The 18726-nt window shown below is 36.0% G+C and overlaps 1 protein-coding gene across 2 annotated transcripts in view; it reads left to right on the forward strand.

Moving 5' to 3' along the window:
- LOC106464477 (papilin-like) overlaps positions 1-18726 on the forward strand; it is a 159676-nt gene that overhangs the window by 110204 nt on the left and 30746 nt on the right. The window contains exons 17-25 of one of the 2 annotated variants that reach the window (XM_022392199.1): positions 643-823; positions 1542-2658; positions 2973-3577; positions 5054-5703; positions 5849-6025; positions 6576-6752; positions 13967-14143; positions 14771-14947; positions 16284-16463. In XM_022392199.1, coding sequence (XP_022247907.1) covers positions 643-823; positions 1542-2658; positions 2973-3577; positions 5054-5703; positions 5849-6025; positions 6576-6752; positions 13967-14143; positions 14771-14947; positions 16284-16463 — 3441 coding nt within the window. Of the gene's footprint in view, positions 1-642; positions 824-1541; positions 2659-2961; positions 3578-5053; positions 5704-5848; positions 6026-6575; positions 6753-13966; positions 14144-14770; positions 14948-16283; positions 16464-18726 lie in introns of both variants that reach the window. The other variant, XM_022392200.1, reaches the window with a different exon arrangement.

Below are 18726 nucleotides of genomic sequence, written 5' to 3' on the forward strand. Positions count from 1 at the left end.
ACGCAACAATACTAACATGCATATCTGGAAGTTGGATTACATTTCAAGTTCATGTAGCATAGGAATTTGATACAGTTAGTTGAGTTTAAACAAGAGGACATGCATGTGAAGGAAATGGTTAATTTGTTAGGAAAAAATAAATTGAATTAAAATTTTAAACTATATTCACAACATCACATTTTTATTCTAGAAAAAGATGTTTTGAATGTGGTGGAACATTTGATTTCATATGGTGAATTGTAAAAAAATAAAATAAACCTTCATGCAAAGTGGTTGGGCATGGCCTTGTGGTTACTACACCAAGACTGTGAATCCAATGATTTATGATTTGTAATCCATTGATGCAAAAACGAAGTTCTAAATTTAGTGCTGTGGGTATGTTTATCGAAATGGTTGTCAAATTCTGCTATTCACTCAAATAAGAATAGACCTATAATTGGAGGTAAATACTCTATAGTCTATCAGTTCGAAATTAGGGAATGCTATGCACAGATAGAGCTGTGTTTAGCTTTGCACAAAAACCTAAAAAATACAAATGCATATGAATAAAAAGAATGCTGAATTTAGTTACAAAAGTTATATATTTAACTGTTTGGTTTTAACTTCAAGGTGAGATTTATTTCACATTATTGATCTTAACAGATGAGATTATAATGACTGGAGGTTGCAGGAAGACCAAACATGGCTGCTGTCCTGATGGAGTTACCCCAGCTGGACCAAACTTTTCAAGTTGCCCTAAACTTTCTCTTCCTGAAGGTGGTTGTGAAACAACTGAATTTGGTTGTTGTAAAGATGGTATAACTCCTGCTCTTGGACCTTTTAAGTAAGGATATGGTGACAAGTATTTTATGTTTTGGTTAAATTGCTTTTTCAAATATATATCTGTTCCAAATAGTCAGATTTGATACTTTTAAGGTTACAGTACAGCAGTATACGGACTATATTTTTCCTCTTAAATCTTTATTCTAACAGCCATTTTAAGTTTTGCATTTAAGTGTTGTTGTAATGCCATAATATCAGCTAATATTTTAATACATCACAAAATACTCAACTAAATCTTTATTTATGATTAACTTTCTCAATATAAGTGTAAAATTCCTTCTTTTTAATTCATTGAATTTGTAAGATGGGAGAATTAAAGTTTGTTTATCAAGAATCTTTCACACAATTTTGATAAATTAACTAGTTTACTTAATAGTCTGTGTTACATTAATTTAGTCAGTGGCACCAACAATGACATTTAAAAGACTTTCATTGTCATGTTTTTAATTATTTTAATGAATTTCGAATGCATTTTGTATGAAATGTTCATACATTGTAATTATTTTACGTGTAGTTAATGATATTGAAAATAAAATAAGTTAAATTATGTAAATTATCAATTAATTTAAAACAAAGCAATCAGTAATAATAATTACCATCATTTATTTTAACTATTTGAAAAGCTAAGTTGTAATTTTACGAGACCAAAGATGTGGATTTGTGATTAGAAATTACTAATGGATTTATAATTAAAAATATGTATTTAATCTTACTTTCAGGGAAGGTTGTCAAATAGTGAACACTTGTAATGGAACAAAGTTTGGCTGTTGTCCTGATGGACTAACACCTGCCAAAAGTGAAAGAGGAAAAGGTTGTCCAGGTACTGAAGGATGCAAGGATTCAGTGTTTGGATGTTGCCATGATGGTCAGACACCTGCATCAGATGAAACTCACTCAGGATGCCCTAATAAGACAAAATGCCAAGATTCTTTTTATGGTTGCTGCCCAGATGGAGTAACATTTGCTAAAGATAGAAATCTCACTGGTTGTAAAGAAGCTCAATTTATTGAATGCCAAATGTCAGACTATGGGTGTTGTCCAGATAACATTACCAGTGCTCTAGGTCCTAATTTTATTGGATGTGATAACCTTCCTTCAGATGAGATGTGTGACATTTCCCCCTATGGTTGTTGTCCGGATGGTATAACTCTAGCATCAGGAACTGGGAATGAAGGCTGTCCAGAAATTGACACTCCCATGAGTGTACTTGATGATATAGAAGGATCTGGTGATTGTGAAGGAACTGAATATGGATGTTGCTCCGATGGCATAACAATAGCACAAGGACCAGGGTTTGATGGATGTGATGATATTCAAGGGAGTGGGGAACCAGAGGCATGTGTAGATAGCTTGTATGGGTGCTGTCCTGACAATGTGACCACAGCTAAAGGACCAAATCAAGATGGTTGTCTGAAGTTAAATGTTACAGAAAGTCCCATTGTATGCATGGAAACACAGTTTGGTTGTTGCTCTGACAATATAACGATAGCTGAGGGACCAGATGGAGAAGGTTGTAAAGACTTGAACATCACAGTTGCCCCTGTCAGTTGTACAGAAACTGTATTTGGTTGTTGTCCTGATAATGTTACAACTGCTGAGGGACCAGATGGAGAAGGTTGTGAAGAACTGAACATTACAGTTGCCACTATCAGGTGTACAGAAACTGTATTTGGTTGTTGTCCTGATAATGTTACAACTGCTGAGGGCCCAGATGGAGAAGGATGTAAAGAATTGAACATGACAGTTGCCCTTGTCAGTTGTATAGAAACTGTATTTGGATGTTGTCCTGATAATGTTACAACTGCTGAGGGACCAGATGGAGAAGGTTGTGAGGAGTTAAACATTACAGTTACCCCTATCGGGTGTACAGAAACTGTATTTGGATGTTGTCCTGATAATGTTACAACTGCTGAAGGACCAGATGGAGAAGGTTGTGTGGAGTTGAACATTACAGTTGCCCCTGTCAGCTGTACAGAAACTGAATTTGGTTGTTGTCCTGATAATGTTACAACTGCTGAGGGCCCAGATGGAGAAGGTTGTGAAGAGTTGAACATTACAGTTGCCCTGTCAGTTGTACAGAAACTGTATTTGGTTGTTGTCCTGATAATATTACAACTGCTGAGGGACCAGATGGAGAAGGTTGTGAAGAGTTGAACATTACAGTAGGCCCTGTCAGTTGCACAGAAACTGTATTTGGTTGTTGTCCTGATAATATATCATCAGCAACAGGTCCTGATATGGAGGGTTGTGAAGTTTTGAAGCCTACAGAATTTGACTTTCTTTGTTTATTCTCCACATTTGGATGTTGTCCTGATGGTTTCACTTTTGCTGAAGGTCCAGAGAACCAAGGGTGTTGTCTAGTAACTGAATACGGCTGTTGCCAAGATGATATTACACCTGCACAGGGACCAGCTTTAGAAGGCTGTGAAAAAGTGGACCATACTGAACAACCAGACAAAGGGATTATATCAGACTGTTCAACACTTCCATTTGGTTGCTGCTCTGATGGCATTTCTCCTTCTCAAGGACCAAATAATGAAGGCTGTTGTTTCACATCCCAGTTTGGATGTTGTCCAGATAATTTCACTGCTGCTACAGGACCAGAAAACCTTGGTTGTGGCTGTCACACTTTCCCTCAAGGATGTTGCCCAGATAATCTCACTTTTGCAATGGGACCAGAAAACCTTGGTTGTGGCTGCCATACATTTCCTTATGGATGTTGTCCTGATGAATTAACTCCAGCATCAGGCCCTAGGTAATAAGATATTTATTGTACATGCTGATTTACCATTAAGTTTGTTATGCTGTATTTCTACACAGAATCGTTTCTGATATAAATTATTTTATAAAGAACTCGGTTAGCAGTTTCTCTGTTCTTGATTTGGAATAGATGTATACTTATTTCTGTTTTTATTATTTCAAGTCAAATATTTTTCTTATTCTTGTGGACAGGGGTGAAATTCTACTGGTACTCACTGGTACTGAATACTAGAACTTTTTTTTTAAGGCAGTATTAGTACTGGAACTTATTTGGGCTGCTTTGTTGTTTTTTTATGTTTACATGTAGATTTTTTTTTCTTTGTCAAAAACAGGTCTACTTCACCCAGCTGAGTACCTCTACTTTTTTTGAGAATTTCGTCCCTGCTTGTAGACATATTTTAGATTGTAGGATACAGCCTTGAATAGGTTTTAAAAAGTTCAAATATATACTGCTCAGGAATAAAGGCATTGATTTAAAACTAGAAAGTAGTTGTGCTATAAAACTTCTTAGTATTAGGAAAGAAAACTTTTAAATTGTTTTATTCACACTCAGGCCTTTAGATAAGGCCTTGGGTCATTGTTTTGAAAGACAAATAGTTTGGTTACATAAAAGCAAATTGAAATAATTTATTCTGTTAAACTTTAGATATCATTTGAAAAATATTTATCAGAAATTCCTACAAAATTAAATCTCACATATTATTTGAAGTCATGTTTCACTGCTAGTTAAGAACAAAACTATTAGCAATGTATTCCTTGTAGGAATAAAGTTAATCTCTTACAGATAATTAACATTTTTTTATCATATTTTCAAACTGATTAAATATCACAAATGATTGTGATTGTTAACTAATGGCTTTAATATTTTACTTAGCTAATGAACTGCACGTAATTTGTGTGTAATCAACTTTTTTTTCTTTAAATGAGGTTTCACTAGATTATTTTTGTATTTAGAAGTCTAAATATCTTTAAAAAAAATTCTGTAATATACTTTGTTTTTGTATCTTTATAAATGTTTATTCTTTTCTAAAAAATGTTTTACATGGTTGGTTATGATATTAAAAATTTTTTTTGTATTTGCACATAAAAATTGACTAGAAAGTTTGATCATTTTTCACCAATTTGTTTGAGAGGAAGGAATGCTATAAGGCATGATGTAACTATGTTTTCACCTTTTAAAGTCATCACATCCTCCTGTGAATTACTAGGCATGAAGGTAAAAAAGATATATATAAAAAGCTTTTAAAACATTCAATTTAATGTGAGGCTGATAAATTTTTAAATCTCAAGTTATTTTACTAATAAGATATTTTACAAACTGAATGTTTATGATCTCTATCTAGGTCCTGGTTAATTACTTTTTTTGTATTAATTTGTCATCTGTGTCATTAGAATACTTTTTTAAACCTTTGTATAACTATGAGTGCTTTTCCTTTTATGAAACAAACTGTTATTATTCTTATTATTTAAGGTACATTGGATGTACTTGTAAAGAATATCCCTTTGGATGCTGCCAGGATGGTTACTTTCCAGCTAGTGGTTCAAACTTTGAAGGTTGTGTATGTGATAACTTACGGTACGGTTGCTGTGATGATGGTGTCACTCCAGCCACTGGACCTGATAAAGAAGGTTGTGGCTGTGATAACCTACTGTATGGTTGCTGTGTTGATGGTGTCACTCCAGCCACTGGACCTGATGAAGAAGGTTGTGGCTGTGATAATCTACTGTATGGTTGCTGTGATGATGGTGTCACTCCAGCCACTGGACCTGATAAAGAAGGTTGTGGTTGTCAAACCACTGAGTATGGATGCTGTCCTGATAACACAAGTGTTGCTACTGGTACTCAATATCAGGGTTGTGCTTGTGACCTCCTACAATATGGATGCTGTCCAGATAGAAAAACTCCAGCTGAAGGACCAAATTATCAAGGTTGTGCTTGTTCTACAATGCCTTATGGATGCTGTTCAGATGGTATAACAGTGGCTAAAGGACCAAATTATGAAGGTTGTTCCTGTGTGGACACACTGTTTGGTTGTTGTCCTGATGGTACACTCATAGCCAGTGGACCTAATTTTGAAGGATGCCCCAAAAGTCCCAGAATTGACCCTGAAGTCACTGGAGGTAAACTGATAAACTTTGGAGAGTTTTTTCTTCTTCTTTTCATAATTTTGCAAAGAAATTCTGTAAAAAAACAAAATAAATTGAAATTTAGTTACAAACATATATTGATGAACTGATAATATTAGCTGTTTTCAACATTATCTAGGAGTTTGCAAGCTACCTAAGGAGCTTGGACCATGCCGTGATTACACTGTTAAGTGGTTCTTTGACATGGAATATGGTGGGTGCTCCAGGTTCTGGTTTGGGGGATGTGAGGGCAATGGAAATCGATTCAATTCAGAAGAAGACTGTAAAAAGATTTGTGTTGATCCAAAAGGAGCAGGTAAGAATAATGAAAATACCAAAGCTTTATAATATTGCATGTAATACTTGTAAAATGTTTGTTATATATATATATAATAAATTGATATCTTCTTTGCTTTCACTCTTAAGTTCTTAGAATTTAGAAATTTTTGTATCATCTACTTAGAAATATGATCACTTAATGTACTTTATTTTTCATATTTATTACTAGTAAGACTTTTCAATATGAGTTAATTATTAACCATTAACTTCAGACTCTTTTTGGCAGAAAAAGCAGGTTTCAAATTGAATGTTTCTCATATAGGAGTAAAAGTTAATATCTTTCATACATAGGTAGGAGTAAAAAGTTATGGATTTCATAGAGGAGCAAGAGTAAAATTGAATGTAATCGATAAAAGGATAGAAATAAAACTAAATGTATTTCATACAGATGTAGGAATAAAAGTGAATATGCTTTAAACACCTGTAAAAATGTTTTATTAATTAATGAAGCTTTCACACACATGCAGGTGGTGTGATTTTAAAATAGATGGATGGTTGATTTTATTAAAAGTTCCATATTTGTTTAGATGCCTGCACTTTACCCAAAGTTCAAGGGTCATGTGATGCTCCATATAAAGCATGGTATTTCAACGTAGAAACAAGGCAGTGTGAAGCATTTAACTACAGTGGTTGCCTTGGTAACAATAACAGATACATTAGTAGGGAAATTTGCGAAGAAACATGTATCACTCAGGATTTTCTTGGTATGTTCATTTTAGATACTTTTTTTTTACATCCAACCAATTCTATACACCAAAATAATTTAAGAAATATATGGAATAAATCATGACATTGTAAGAAACTTTAATAATGTGTGATATGTTAAATTAATTAATTAGTTTCTATTTTAATTTTTAATAATAAGGTTGGTCTCTTTCCATTAATGATTTAGTACTTAACTGTTTTGTGTAAGTATTTAGAATAGTTCTTACTTCTGTTTATTCTGATGTTTTTTTTCATATATTACTTCAAGAAATTTGCATGGAGTTCTGATTTTAGGATCATTGTGGGATATATAGATTATAATTTGTGCTTCTCCTTTAAATTATTAAGGGGACTGAACTTTAAAAGAAAGTTTGTGTTTCCTGACGTTTTTGATCAATGTTAGGCAATCATGTGAATTGTTTGTAGTATATTGAAAAATATTTTGTTTGGTTTGTTACCATATATCTAGATATATATTACTAATGTACCATATCTGATATGGTAAATTACCTCCACTCAGATAAATAGCTATTCTCATTCAGTGATGCCCTCTATATGCAAACTTTTTTTTTTCGCATGGCACAAGCCTTGAGCTCCCACATACCTTACAATCAATTGGTTCAAATGCATCTCACATGTGACAACTCTCCACCAACAAGAGTGCAACACATTCTCCTGATGTACATGATTCCCTCTATTCGATCTTACCAAACTACTCGTGACAAGACGTTTTTGTTGTGCTCCTCAAATTTGTTCAATTTTGTGATTTTTTTGGTTATTATTCTGAAGTGGATTTTTTTTTGTTTTTCAACAGTTAGTGACTTTTCAGTAACTTATTTTCCCAGTTTTTAATTGTTTTTCTCTCAATCAAACAATTGTATTTGATTTTAATTCCAAAGTTCAGGTTACCACTTCAGAGATAATACCTTCTACTTCACTTTCACACAGGCTACAGGTGGGGGTGACTCGTCTTTGGATTTATCGACTATCATCTGCCATGAGATTGCTCATTATATGAGTCAACCTTCTTCTCCTGATCTTGTCCCTATTCCTCCTGAACATGCCAAACCTGTTCGGGTCAATGAGGATTTTGACAACCTTTTTCCTCCACCTGATTTTGCTGTGTCTTCCTATGCCCCTACTGCAGAATCAGCTAGGCCCAATATGGCCTTTTTAGACATGATTTCTCAGGTATGTTCTATTTTACCCATTTACCTGATTTAGCATGATCTCTGTCCTTCTTTGTTACATGATACCTCCTCCTCTCAGTATTTGTTTTCCCCCTATTCCCTGGATATTAGGGTTCATGCTGAGCATTTTGTTTCTCAGATGGTTGATGTTGCCAGCATGCCTCACCCTCGACGGGATTCGGATCAGTTTGCCTTGGCCTATCATCAGGCTGAATGTCTGTTTCTCAATTCTCAACACTTAGAATCGAATTTTTCTGTGTGTGGGGCAGATTCTAATCATCCTGTTTGTTTATTCCATGCCCAATTTTCCCGCCTTCGTCTTACCCTATCAACTCTCCTACAGTACTTTTTTACCATCTACCTTCTTTCCGAAGTGATCCACATAGATCCTGAGGGGTTTTCAAGGGATTGCCTCTCCCTGATTACCTCCACATTGGCACGTTTGTCTTCTTTGGCTCAATCCTTACGCAAGTGGTTTCTCTGTTGTAGGGATCTCCTGAGGAGGTACACAGCCTTATCCGAAGTTTATTTACTGCCTACTTATCTCCAGGACTTACATGTTGCCCATTTTCTACAGTATTTTTTTTCATAATATTCCTGAGACTTTGGAATCTCATGTGGAATTGGTGTGACAACAATCTAACCTTTCCTCTTTGGTGGATTGTTTGTCTCATTGTGAGCTTAGACGTGCCCCTATTACTGTTACTTGTCTAGCTCCTTCCCAGCCTTTACCTGTTCCTACCTTTAGGGGTTCTTCATCTGATTGTTTTATTTGATGCAGATAGACACGTCACCAACAATACCAGTGACTACTCAGCTAGTTCAGTTCCAATGGAGGCTCGATTCACCGATTTTGTTCCCCTTTGGAGACTTTTCACCATAGATCTGTGGGTTATCCTACTATTATCTGTTATCCATTATTTCAGATACCTGTTTCCTTTCCATTGCCTCGGGATCCTACCACCAATCCACGTCTGTCCAAGGTGGTATAAGATCTTCTCTCCTAGACGGCCATTGAACTTGTCAATCATACTTCCCCAGGTTTTTATTCTAGGCTGTTTGTGATATCCATGAAAACCAAGGACCTACAGCCTGTGATCAATTTTTCCCACCTCAATCAATTTTTGGTTATACTCTGATTTACCATGGAGTCTTTTCTCACCCTCAGGTGGGCTTTTACTCAGAGTTTGTGGATGACTAAGGTAGATGTTTTGAATGCTTACTTGCATGTCCTTATATCTCATCAGTCAAGGTACTTTGTTTGATTCTTTCCTCACGGGATAGTTTATCATTTTGTGCTCTGCCCTTTGGGCTTGATTCAGCTTTGTATCTTTTTTGTCGGTGATCAGGACTTTTGCCCAACATTTGCATGCTTAGGGGATGCTCTTCCATCATTACATGGACAACTGGATTCTGTTAGCTCATTCTGAACAGGAGTCTGCCCATCACACTCATCTGCTGCTCATGGAGGCAGCTTGTGTGGGTTGGTTAATCAAATTGGAGAAGTTATTCCTTATACCTACCCATTATCTCGTCCATTTGGGTGTCTTTTTCAACACTCATTTCATTTGGGCCTAACCTTCCCCTCCTGAACTTAATGCGATGGAGCTTTCAGTTCTCCATGCCCTTACCATTCCCTCTCTTACAGCTCATGAGGTTCTATCACTGTTGGGGATGTGATAATCCTTGGAAGCCCTTATCCACTTGGGTTGAGTGCATATTAGGTTTTTTCAGTGGACTCTGCACAACCAATGAAATCTTGCATGAGATCCATTGAAGGCTCCAATTTGCCTTCCTCCTTCCCCTGTAGGTGATCTACATTGGTGATTGGACAAGGCTCACAAGTCAGTGGGTGTCCCACTTCCTCCCCCTCATCTGGATTTACATATCTTCACAGACGCTTGTATTCATGGCCGGTGGGGGCACATGTGTCAATCAGCAAGAGGCTTCAAGTTGGTGGTCTCTGGCCATAAGATCTTACCAGATCAACATCCTAGAGCTTCTGGTTGTACATCTTGCCTTGGATTATTTTTTTCATCTTGCAAGGAATCGTCTGGTCATGATCCATTTCAATAATTCTATAGTGATGGCTTATCTCGATCACTAAGGTAGCACCTATTCTCATTCCCTTTGTGGTCGGACTTTGGATCTCCATTTTTGGGCCCACATGCTTTGTATTCATATCATTGCATGTCAGGTTCTGGGTGGCTCAGTCTTGTTGCAGATTGCCTTTCCTGTCATAACAAAGTTTATCCAATGGAGTGGTCTCCTGATACTCTTGTTTTCATGTGGCTATGCCTTCAATGGGGTACTCCTTGTGTTTGCCACACCCCTCAATACCAAATTACCTCTGTTTTGGTCTCCAGTTTCTCCTCATGCTCTGGCTGTCGATGCCTTTAGTCAAGATTGGACCAACAAATACTTGAATGTTTATCTCCCATCCTTCTTCTTCCCACGGTGATCTCAATCATCCATGTCACTCCTTGTCAAGTCCTTCTGATTGCTCCATACTGTCTGGCACAACTGTGGTTCTGGAGATGAGTCACCAGGGAAAAGGTAAGGTGCCTGATCTCATGAGAAGACACCTGAAACAAATTACAGGAAGACGACAATAAAGAAGATTAAGCCAATCAAATTAAAAGCTGAATCCAACTGGTCAGGGTGGAAGGAGAAAGGTCACAAACAGAAGATGTCTACCAAGGAATGAATAAGTGGTAACAGGCACCATGGAAGTAAGATGTGCAAGCAAAATAACAACAAAGAGCACAGACAGGACATAGTAGCCTAACCAGATCTGACTGAGGATAAAGGAAGGGATAACCCTCCCAAGCTGCTGAAGTTTTGGGAAGGAAAGATCAATCTGGAGAAAAAATATATGTGAAATGATATAGAGCATGTGAAACTTTAATGGCAAATAAATCAAACTGATGATGTCCATAGATTAACAGAAGAAGGAAATAAGTCTTAAGATATATATGAAAAATCGATAACAAGGACAGAGGTTCAAACAGAGGCAAAGTGAGGCAGTGAAGAACCACATCAAAATCCCAATCCAGTAGAACTGCATGGCAAGATGGAAGACTAATCCAGAAGGAACACAATAAGAGGGATAGGGTAGAAGAGGTAATAAGTTTAAGGTACCAGGAAAAACAAAACGTGTGGCATAAGGCAGCTAGATAACCCATGATCAAGGAGATAGAAGACCTCTGATCCAACAGCCAAGTGAGGGAATCCGTAATGTGAGGAACAGTTGGTTGTACAGGGAAAACCCCTGACCCAAAGACCAATGGCAGAAAGTGTTCCACTTACATTGATAAACATCCCTAAAGGAAGGGCAAATAGCACAAGCTAAAAAAGAAGAGACCTGCCAGGACAAACTGAATCTCCTCGCCAGGGACTGGATAAATACAAGGCATGAAAATGGAGGGTATGAAAGGCTGGATGAAATGCTGGTGACCAAGGTTGATGGAGAAAGGATGGAGTAAGAGGAAGAGGTAATGAAGGGGTAGATTGGAGCTGGAGCAGAAGCACGCATCCTTTGGAGGAAATTCTTCAATCAGGCATGTGGATTACCCTACTGTGTCTTCATCTTTGAGCTATTTTTATATGCCTGTAGCCATTCTTCAGACTTTCGTGAGACTGTGACTGGGTAAATTATATTTTATATATCTTATTTTTCAGGGTTTTTTCCTTTCTTACTGCCTTGATCATGCTCTGTGGCAAGTGGTGTCTGAACAGGTATGCTTCACATAGTCAAATCATCACTGTCAAGCCATGTTGACTGCTTACTTTTAATTTCCATGGCTATAACATGCTCACTGTTGAGATGGGGTGTTCCACAATATTACTTGTAGGGTTGTCCTTGCAGTATATTTGCTTCATTAATATGCCTATTCCAGACCATACTCACCCATGAACTTCTTAGGTAAAGCAGAAAGGGATAGCTGCCCATCCCTGCCATGCCTTTGATTAAATAAATCAGGTATGGTCTGCTTTTCAAAATAGGGTTTTTGGGCACCCATTGCACTGTCTCCAGTGTTGTCATTCCTACAGACTTTCCACCACATTTTCTCCTCCTTTTTCTTCCAGTGGAGTATAGGAGTCCTTACCACTTTCCAGTTCCAAGCTGCTAGGGTGATGGACGATGGAGGCATTCTCCTGAATATGATAATTATAGACAATACATATAATGATAAATCCATTCAGTTGACAGTACGGTGGTGGTGTTCTGCTGGTGTAGTTGATGAGATGTCCTCCAATCTGATGCTCCATTTCTGTATGGGTTTTATCTGAGTGGATGTGGTAGCTTTAGAGTGAGCCATCACAATTGCAGTTCACCCCTTTGATTGGGATCCCTCATCCTACTGCAACATTGAGGACATATGTTGATTGGTTCAGCTCTGAATCCAAAACCCAGCCACTGAGAACTGACATCCAACATGTATTATAGGTGTGTCTGTTTCCTCACTCAATTATACTCTGGTTCCTTCATCTGTGTTGTGGTGATTGTATTTACTGATTAATATGGTTCTTCCTCTTACGCAATCCCTCGATGATTTTCTTATACCAAGAATGTTATTGCACTAGGGACAGTTTCTGTTGGATTGGTTTTGAGTGAGATAATTTACATTACAGAGACATCTTTACTATATCGATCCTTCTGATGTCAGGTTCTTGGATTGGTCAAACAATTTATCACACTCCTATCATGTGTTCCATTCATAGTTCGGGGAGTATGAGATTCCCTCTGGTCTGCTGAACTTGAGGTAAAGACAGTATGATCCTCTTTCCTACCCTCACATGGATATTGGTTCCCAGTGGCTGGGTTTTGGATTGTAGTTGACTTACTAACAAGATGATCTTTATTCTACCCCCCACGTGGATGTCAGTTCCCGGCAGTATGGGTTTTGGATGCAGGTGACTTGCTGTGTACAATCTGTTGTGCCCTAGCCACTCTACATCTAGGGACACATCCTTTTACTTTCACCAATATTCCAGTACTCTGTGGGTTTAAGATTTGTTATATGGTGGTACAGATCCCTATCCTACCAGTGTTCTCTCCCGTAGGGATGTGCTCCTTCCTTTTTTTCTGCCCATGTCTGTGACACCTCATTCCACACTGGACGAAGAGTATACCTGGTACAGATGTAGTGCTGTCTCCCAAGTATAATCCTTTACTGTGAGGATCTATTCTTTTAAGATGTTCTTTGGATGCTGTTGAGGAATGCTTCTTTGTTTTTTCCTCACACTGGTCCCTTCACCTATTCAATGTGAGATTCTAGCTATTTATGTGAGCGGAGATAATGTACTGTATCGGAAGTTATAAATTTCCTATACTGAAAATATATTTCTGATAAGTACTTACCTCCTCTCACACTTCCCACCCTTCCTCCCCACTGAAAACCAGTGCTTCCATTTTCTGCCAAACCTCAAAGTGATAGTTTGGTAGAATCAAATAGAGGGAGTCACATGTATCAGGAGAGTGTGTCACACTCTTATTGGTGGAGAGTTGTCACATGATGGTTTACATGCAAGACGCATTTGAACAAGTTGATTGTAAGGTACGTGGGAGTTCAAGGCTTGTGGCAATCAAAAAAGAATTTTGCATATAGAGGGTAGCACTGAACAAGAATAGCTATTTATGTGAGAAGATATAAGTACCTATTCGAAATGTATTTTCAGTGTAGAAAAATATATTGCATGTGTGTGTGTGTGTGTTAGTGCTGCACACACAAGATTCATTTTTATTGATTCTGTCATAATTTCATCTGATATTAATCTTTTTTAGCTGCCTGTAAAATACACAGTAACTCTAAATATATAATATTACATTACTTGGAAATATTTTTATGAAAATATTAATTTTGAAAAGCCACACTAATGATTCATAGTTTAACCTGTAGTTTTTTTAAGACACCAGATAAAGCCCAAAATGTTCTTGTCATTTATAAAACCAATATTGTGATATTTTTGCTTTATTTTGTATTCCCAGTGGAAAAATAAATTACATTGTTTCTTTCTAGATGTTTGTGAGCAGCCTTTAGTTGTTGGACCATGTAGGGGTTCTTTCTCACGATGGTACTATGATAGGTTTGATGGTCGATGTAAACAGTTCACATATGGAGGATGCAAAGGAAATGAAAATAACTTTGTAACTGAAAGTCAGTGTCAACAAAGATGTTCTACACTTGGTGCCAAAGGTAATGCATTTTTGGGAATTGTATAAAATTATTACTATCATTTTAATAAATTTATATTGTTTAACTATCAAATAAATAAAACACTTGTTTTTGTATATTCATGCTAGATACAAATAACAACCATGAAGTTATGCTTAATGTGGAAAAGATATTTTGCTATAGAAATTCTAAGGAGTGATGCAAGAGTGATGATAAATTATAGAATTTTAGCTTGAAATAAGCTATTCTATGTTGTCTTATCTAATTAATAAATTACAAATTAACTAATGCTCTATATATAGGTTGCTATATGTTGACATTTGAAGAATTAATATTGTTTTGTGGTGGCTAAACCACAATTTGAATGTGGAATAAGTGTTCTGTTATTTTTAAAAGACAGTTTGTAAAACTATCATTACTTTGTTTAAATTAACTAGAAATGTTATATATATTTCTGTTATTTAAGAATCATATTGCCAAAGTGCCATATTTTAAGAATGTTGTGGCAACCTTTTGATGTAGCTAGATGTTCAACATCTTTCTTTGACAGTTTTACTACTTTCAAGTGGTTGAGATTATGTACAGTTAAGAGATCTAATCAAGTAAAATTAACTTTATAAACATCTAAAGTCCTTTTCTGTTTTCTAGAAATTTGTGTACTGCCTAAAGCAGAAGGCCCATGCCGTGGGAAGTTGGTTCGTTGGTATTATGATTTCATGTCAGAACAATGTAAAGAGTTTTCTTACAGCGGTTGTCAGGGCAACCGAAATCGCTTTCCTAGCAGAGAACAGTGTGAAAACATCTGTAATGTAACAAAAATATCAGGTGATTTCATAATTTCATAGAATAAATTTTACCAATAGCTTTGTTTTTTTACTACCACCGTTCATCAACGAATAACAAATAAATTAATATTATTATTATCTGGTGTGGCATTGTCAAAGAGCTGCCTGGAAAAGATTAATTGAGTTCATATATAAGCTAATATAAGTAGGTTTCTGTCCTAGGAAGAAGATTTTGCTGTTACTTTCCTAACTATCCAAATTTAGTTGCATTAAGACAGAACTATCATGCATGATGTTTTATAGTCTTCTTTGAATTGAAATAAAAATATTTTAAAAAAACTAGGTACAAATATATTTACATTTGTGTATGATTTGATAGTTAGCTCTCTGTCATTTTGGTATGAAAATCAAATTAGAAATTAACTATGTAGTACTTGAAATACCAAGAATAAGCAGTCAGAAGCAATTTTCAATGTTGTAAGCTCGAGGAGGTTTAGATGAGAGTCAAAGAGACAGAATAAATATACATCTGTTAAAAGTTCATCAATGTCAAATATGGTGAAGTTCATAAAAGGTTGATTCTTATTGAATATTACATAGTATATAACTTTAGTTAATTCTTAATTTTTTTACATTCTTACTTTACTTTAAATACTATACAATTCTGCAAAGTTGAAGGGTTCCGCAAGTTATGAATTTGGTGTAGAATCTTGTACAGGATGTAAGGCTAACTAACCAACTTCAGCCAAAGTGCTACAGCTTATATACTATGGTTCTACCAGGTTTAAACTTAGTACTGATTGTGTTTCTTAAGTAACTTGTAGGACTTTCCATCACCTCATACATTTGTAATGTTTATCCTTTCTTAAATACTGCTGTAATGATGACTTCGTATCTACTACATGGCAAGCCATCACCTGATTTCTGGGACTGTGCAATACAGTGAAGATATTATTATTGAGGATATCTGTAAATGAGCAAACTTCTTGCTTTGACCTACAGATCAGCTATATAACACGCATTTTCAGTCAGACCTCTTGCAGTACAGTTTAAATGTTTCTTATGCACTGCATTCTATTCTGTACATGTACTTTGAACTCTAAATTAGATGGCTATGACTGATACCAGACTTTACTGTCTGCTCCATTTAATTAGAGCTGTCGCTTTTGAACAAATATTTACACTTTAAACAACTTGCTAATACACATTATTCTTTAAAATCTCAAGTTTTTTGTAAAAAGCATACTTAAATGAACAATTTAGATACCAGAAATTACTGAACCATACACTTTTGAGAGTATATGTCAGTGTTTCCTTAATTCAAATATAGTTTGAATGTAAAAAAAAACATAGATTGTTTAAGATCTAATTTTTAGTTTCCAGCGATATCTGCTCCTTAACCAAGTCTTCTGGACCTTGTGGAGCATTCTTGATTTACTGGTACTTCAACTCTCAAACTCGCCGTTGTGAACAGTTTTATTATGGAGGGTGCGAGGGAAATGCTAATCGGTTTGAGAATAGACGAGATTGTGAACACACTTGTTTAGCTTCTGGTGGTGAGTTGCAAAATACAGAGTTTCATTCAGTTTTAATCAGAATAACCTCTAAGGACTCCTTAAAAACCTGAATTTTTTATCTCTCTTTGTCTAAGTTTTAAAAGTAAGTTATATATCGTGCAACTTTTTAAAATGTAAAATGCATTTCAATAAATTATTACTTGTGATATAACCATACTTTATTAAATGTACTTGATGAAAAGAGGAATGATGGGATAATGATGCGGGAAGTATTTAATGAATAACATGTTCTAAAATCTCCTTGCATGAATAAATGAAGGATTAACTTAAACTTCTATGAACAGTTGTGTGACAAGGATTAAGGTGTAGGCTCACTAGAAGTACAAGCTGTAAAGTGGTGAAGAAGCATTATAATTTGTCAAATGTTTGTACTGTAATACAGTATTCATAATGTTAGAGAGTTCAGATTATTATTTTTCATTAAAATTCCAAACATAATAATTCAAGACCAAATGATGTTCTTGAAAAACAATGTTATAAAATTTTAACATTAATATTTGTCAGGTTTTGGAATTTTACATAGTATAATTAAAAACATACTGAAATAAGGTCACAAAATCAACTTAACAATACTTTGTTTCATACATATTGTTAGATATTCACGACTGTTTCATTTAAATTTAATAAAAGAGTTATGATTTAGATAATTATGAAGCGCAAGTGTTAAATTTAGTATTTTTAGAGGCAATAACTTATTGCAGGTTTAGTTACATAACTGTTTATGAATCATTTGTTGTATAGTTCAATTGTTGTGAACTTACATCATGTTACTAATTTGTACTTCTAATGAATCTACACCTGAATCCTTGTCACACAACTGTTCATAGAAGTTTAAGTTATTTCAAGGAAGTTAAGTTGGTGAAAGTGAAAATAAAAGTGAAGTCAATTTAGCCATAACTGGTGATTTCTAAAGTGAGTGTCACATCCTTGTATTGTAACAATATAGCAGAAGAGAATAATTTTTGTCAAATGGTGTTCTAAAGTAATTGAATCTGATTGTGTGTACTTTGATGAAAATAAGACAAAAGCTCTGGATACAACTGTGGTAGCCAACAGTGTAACGAATTTTTGTACATATGTTTGACTTGTTTTGAATACATTATTTTCAAAAAAGTGGATTGTGTGCTGTCCATTTATTGTTGAAATGTATTGCCAACAAGTCACAGACACCTACTGTAACGAATCCAGCACTGGCATCAGCGAGGTCACGTGACTAGTATTATGCCACGTCCTTCTCGAACCTTCGTGAATTGTCAGGAGACTACTAGATTGGGGGTATTGCAAAGTTATATTCAGAAAGAATAAACCAGTTTTATTTAAGAAAGGACTTGTATCGGTAAAGTTTCTTCGGTAAGAATTTACAGAAAATTAACTAACGAACGGAGACGTAACAATATGCTGTTATTCAAAACACTTAATATGAGAAAGACTTTCACATAAGTCAAGGAAATTTACATAGAAATAACACTGCCCCTCCTTAGTATTGTTCGTCCCGAACAATAGCCACTTACATTAAACCAATAACAATTAACAATAACTTAATTAAATGTACAGAATTACAAACACAAAATTACAATTCAACAAAGTCTCTTAATTTTACGGGACGTATCTTCTTCCGTACTGGTCTCCGTCTCGTTGGATTCTGGTTCACGTGGGGTTCATCTGCTTCATCAGGAAATGTCCTATCGTCGGTAAGAGTCACATCAGTGGTAGTAACTTTGTCAAGAGCTTCACCATTTCCCTTCTCAAAACCGAGTAGAGTTTATTCTTCGACGGTTGCTTCTTCAGGTGGCACGTCTTCAGCAGTGTCATTTGTTCTGTTGTCCACTTCATCCCAACTGAAATGTCCTGGACCGTGATAACGCCAAAGCCTGTTGGCATGCACCACTTTTGGCTTACCTCGCCGACCACATTTAATTCGGACAGTCACGTCTGAGAGACGATCCACTATGTCATATGGGCCTTCCCATGGAGAAGACAAATTAGGAGACTTCCCTTTGGTCTTCCTGGGATTATACAACCACACCTTGTCTACTGGTTCAAAGCTAACTTCAGTAGATCTCTTATCATAAGATAGCTTCATCGAATCAGCAGACACATTTAATTCGGACAGTCACGTCTGAGAGACGATCCACTATGTCATATGGGCCTTCCCATGGAGAAGACAAATTAGGAGACTTCCTTTGGTCTTCCTGGGATTATACAACCACACCTTGTCTACTGGTTCAAAGCTAACTTCAGT

The sequence above is a fragment of the Limulus polyphemus genome, unplaced genomic scaffold, assembly GCF_000517525.1.
Source record: "Limulus polyphemus unplaced genomic scaffold, Limulus_polyphemus-2.1.2 Scaffold1663, whole genome shotgun sequence".
In the NCBI taxonomy this organism is placed as follows: domain Eukaryota; kingdom Metazoa; phylum Arthropoda; class Merostomata; order Xiphosura; family Limulidae; genus Limulus; species Limulus polyphemus.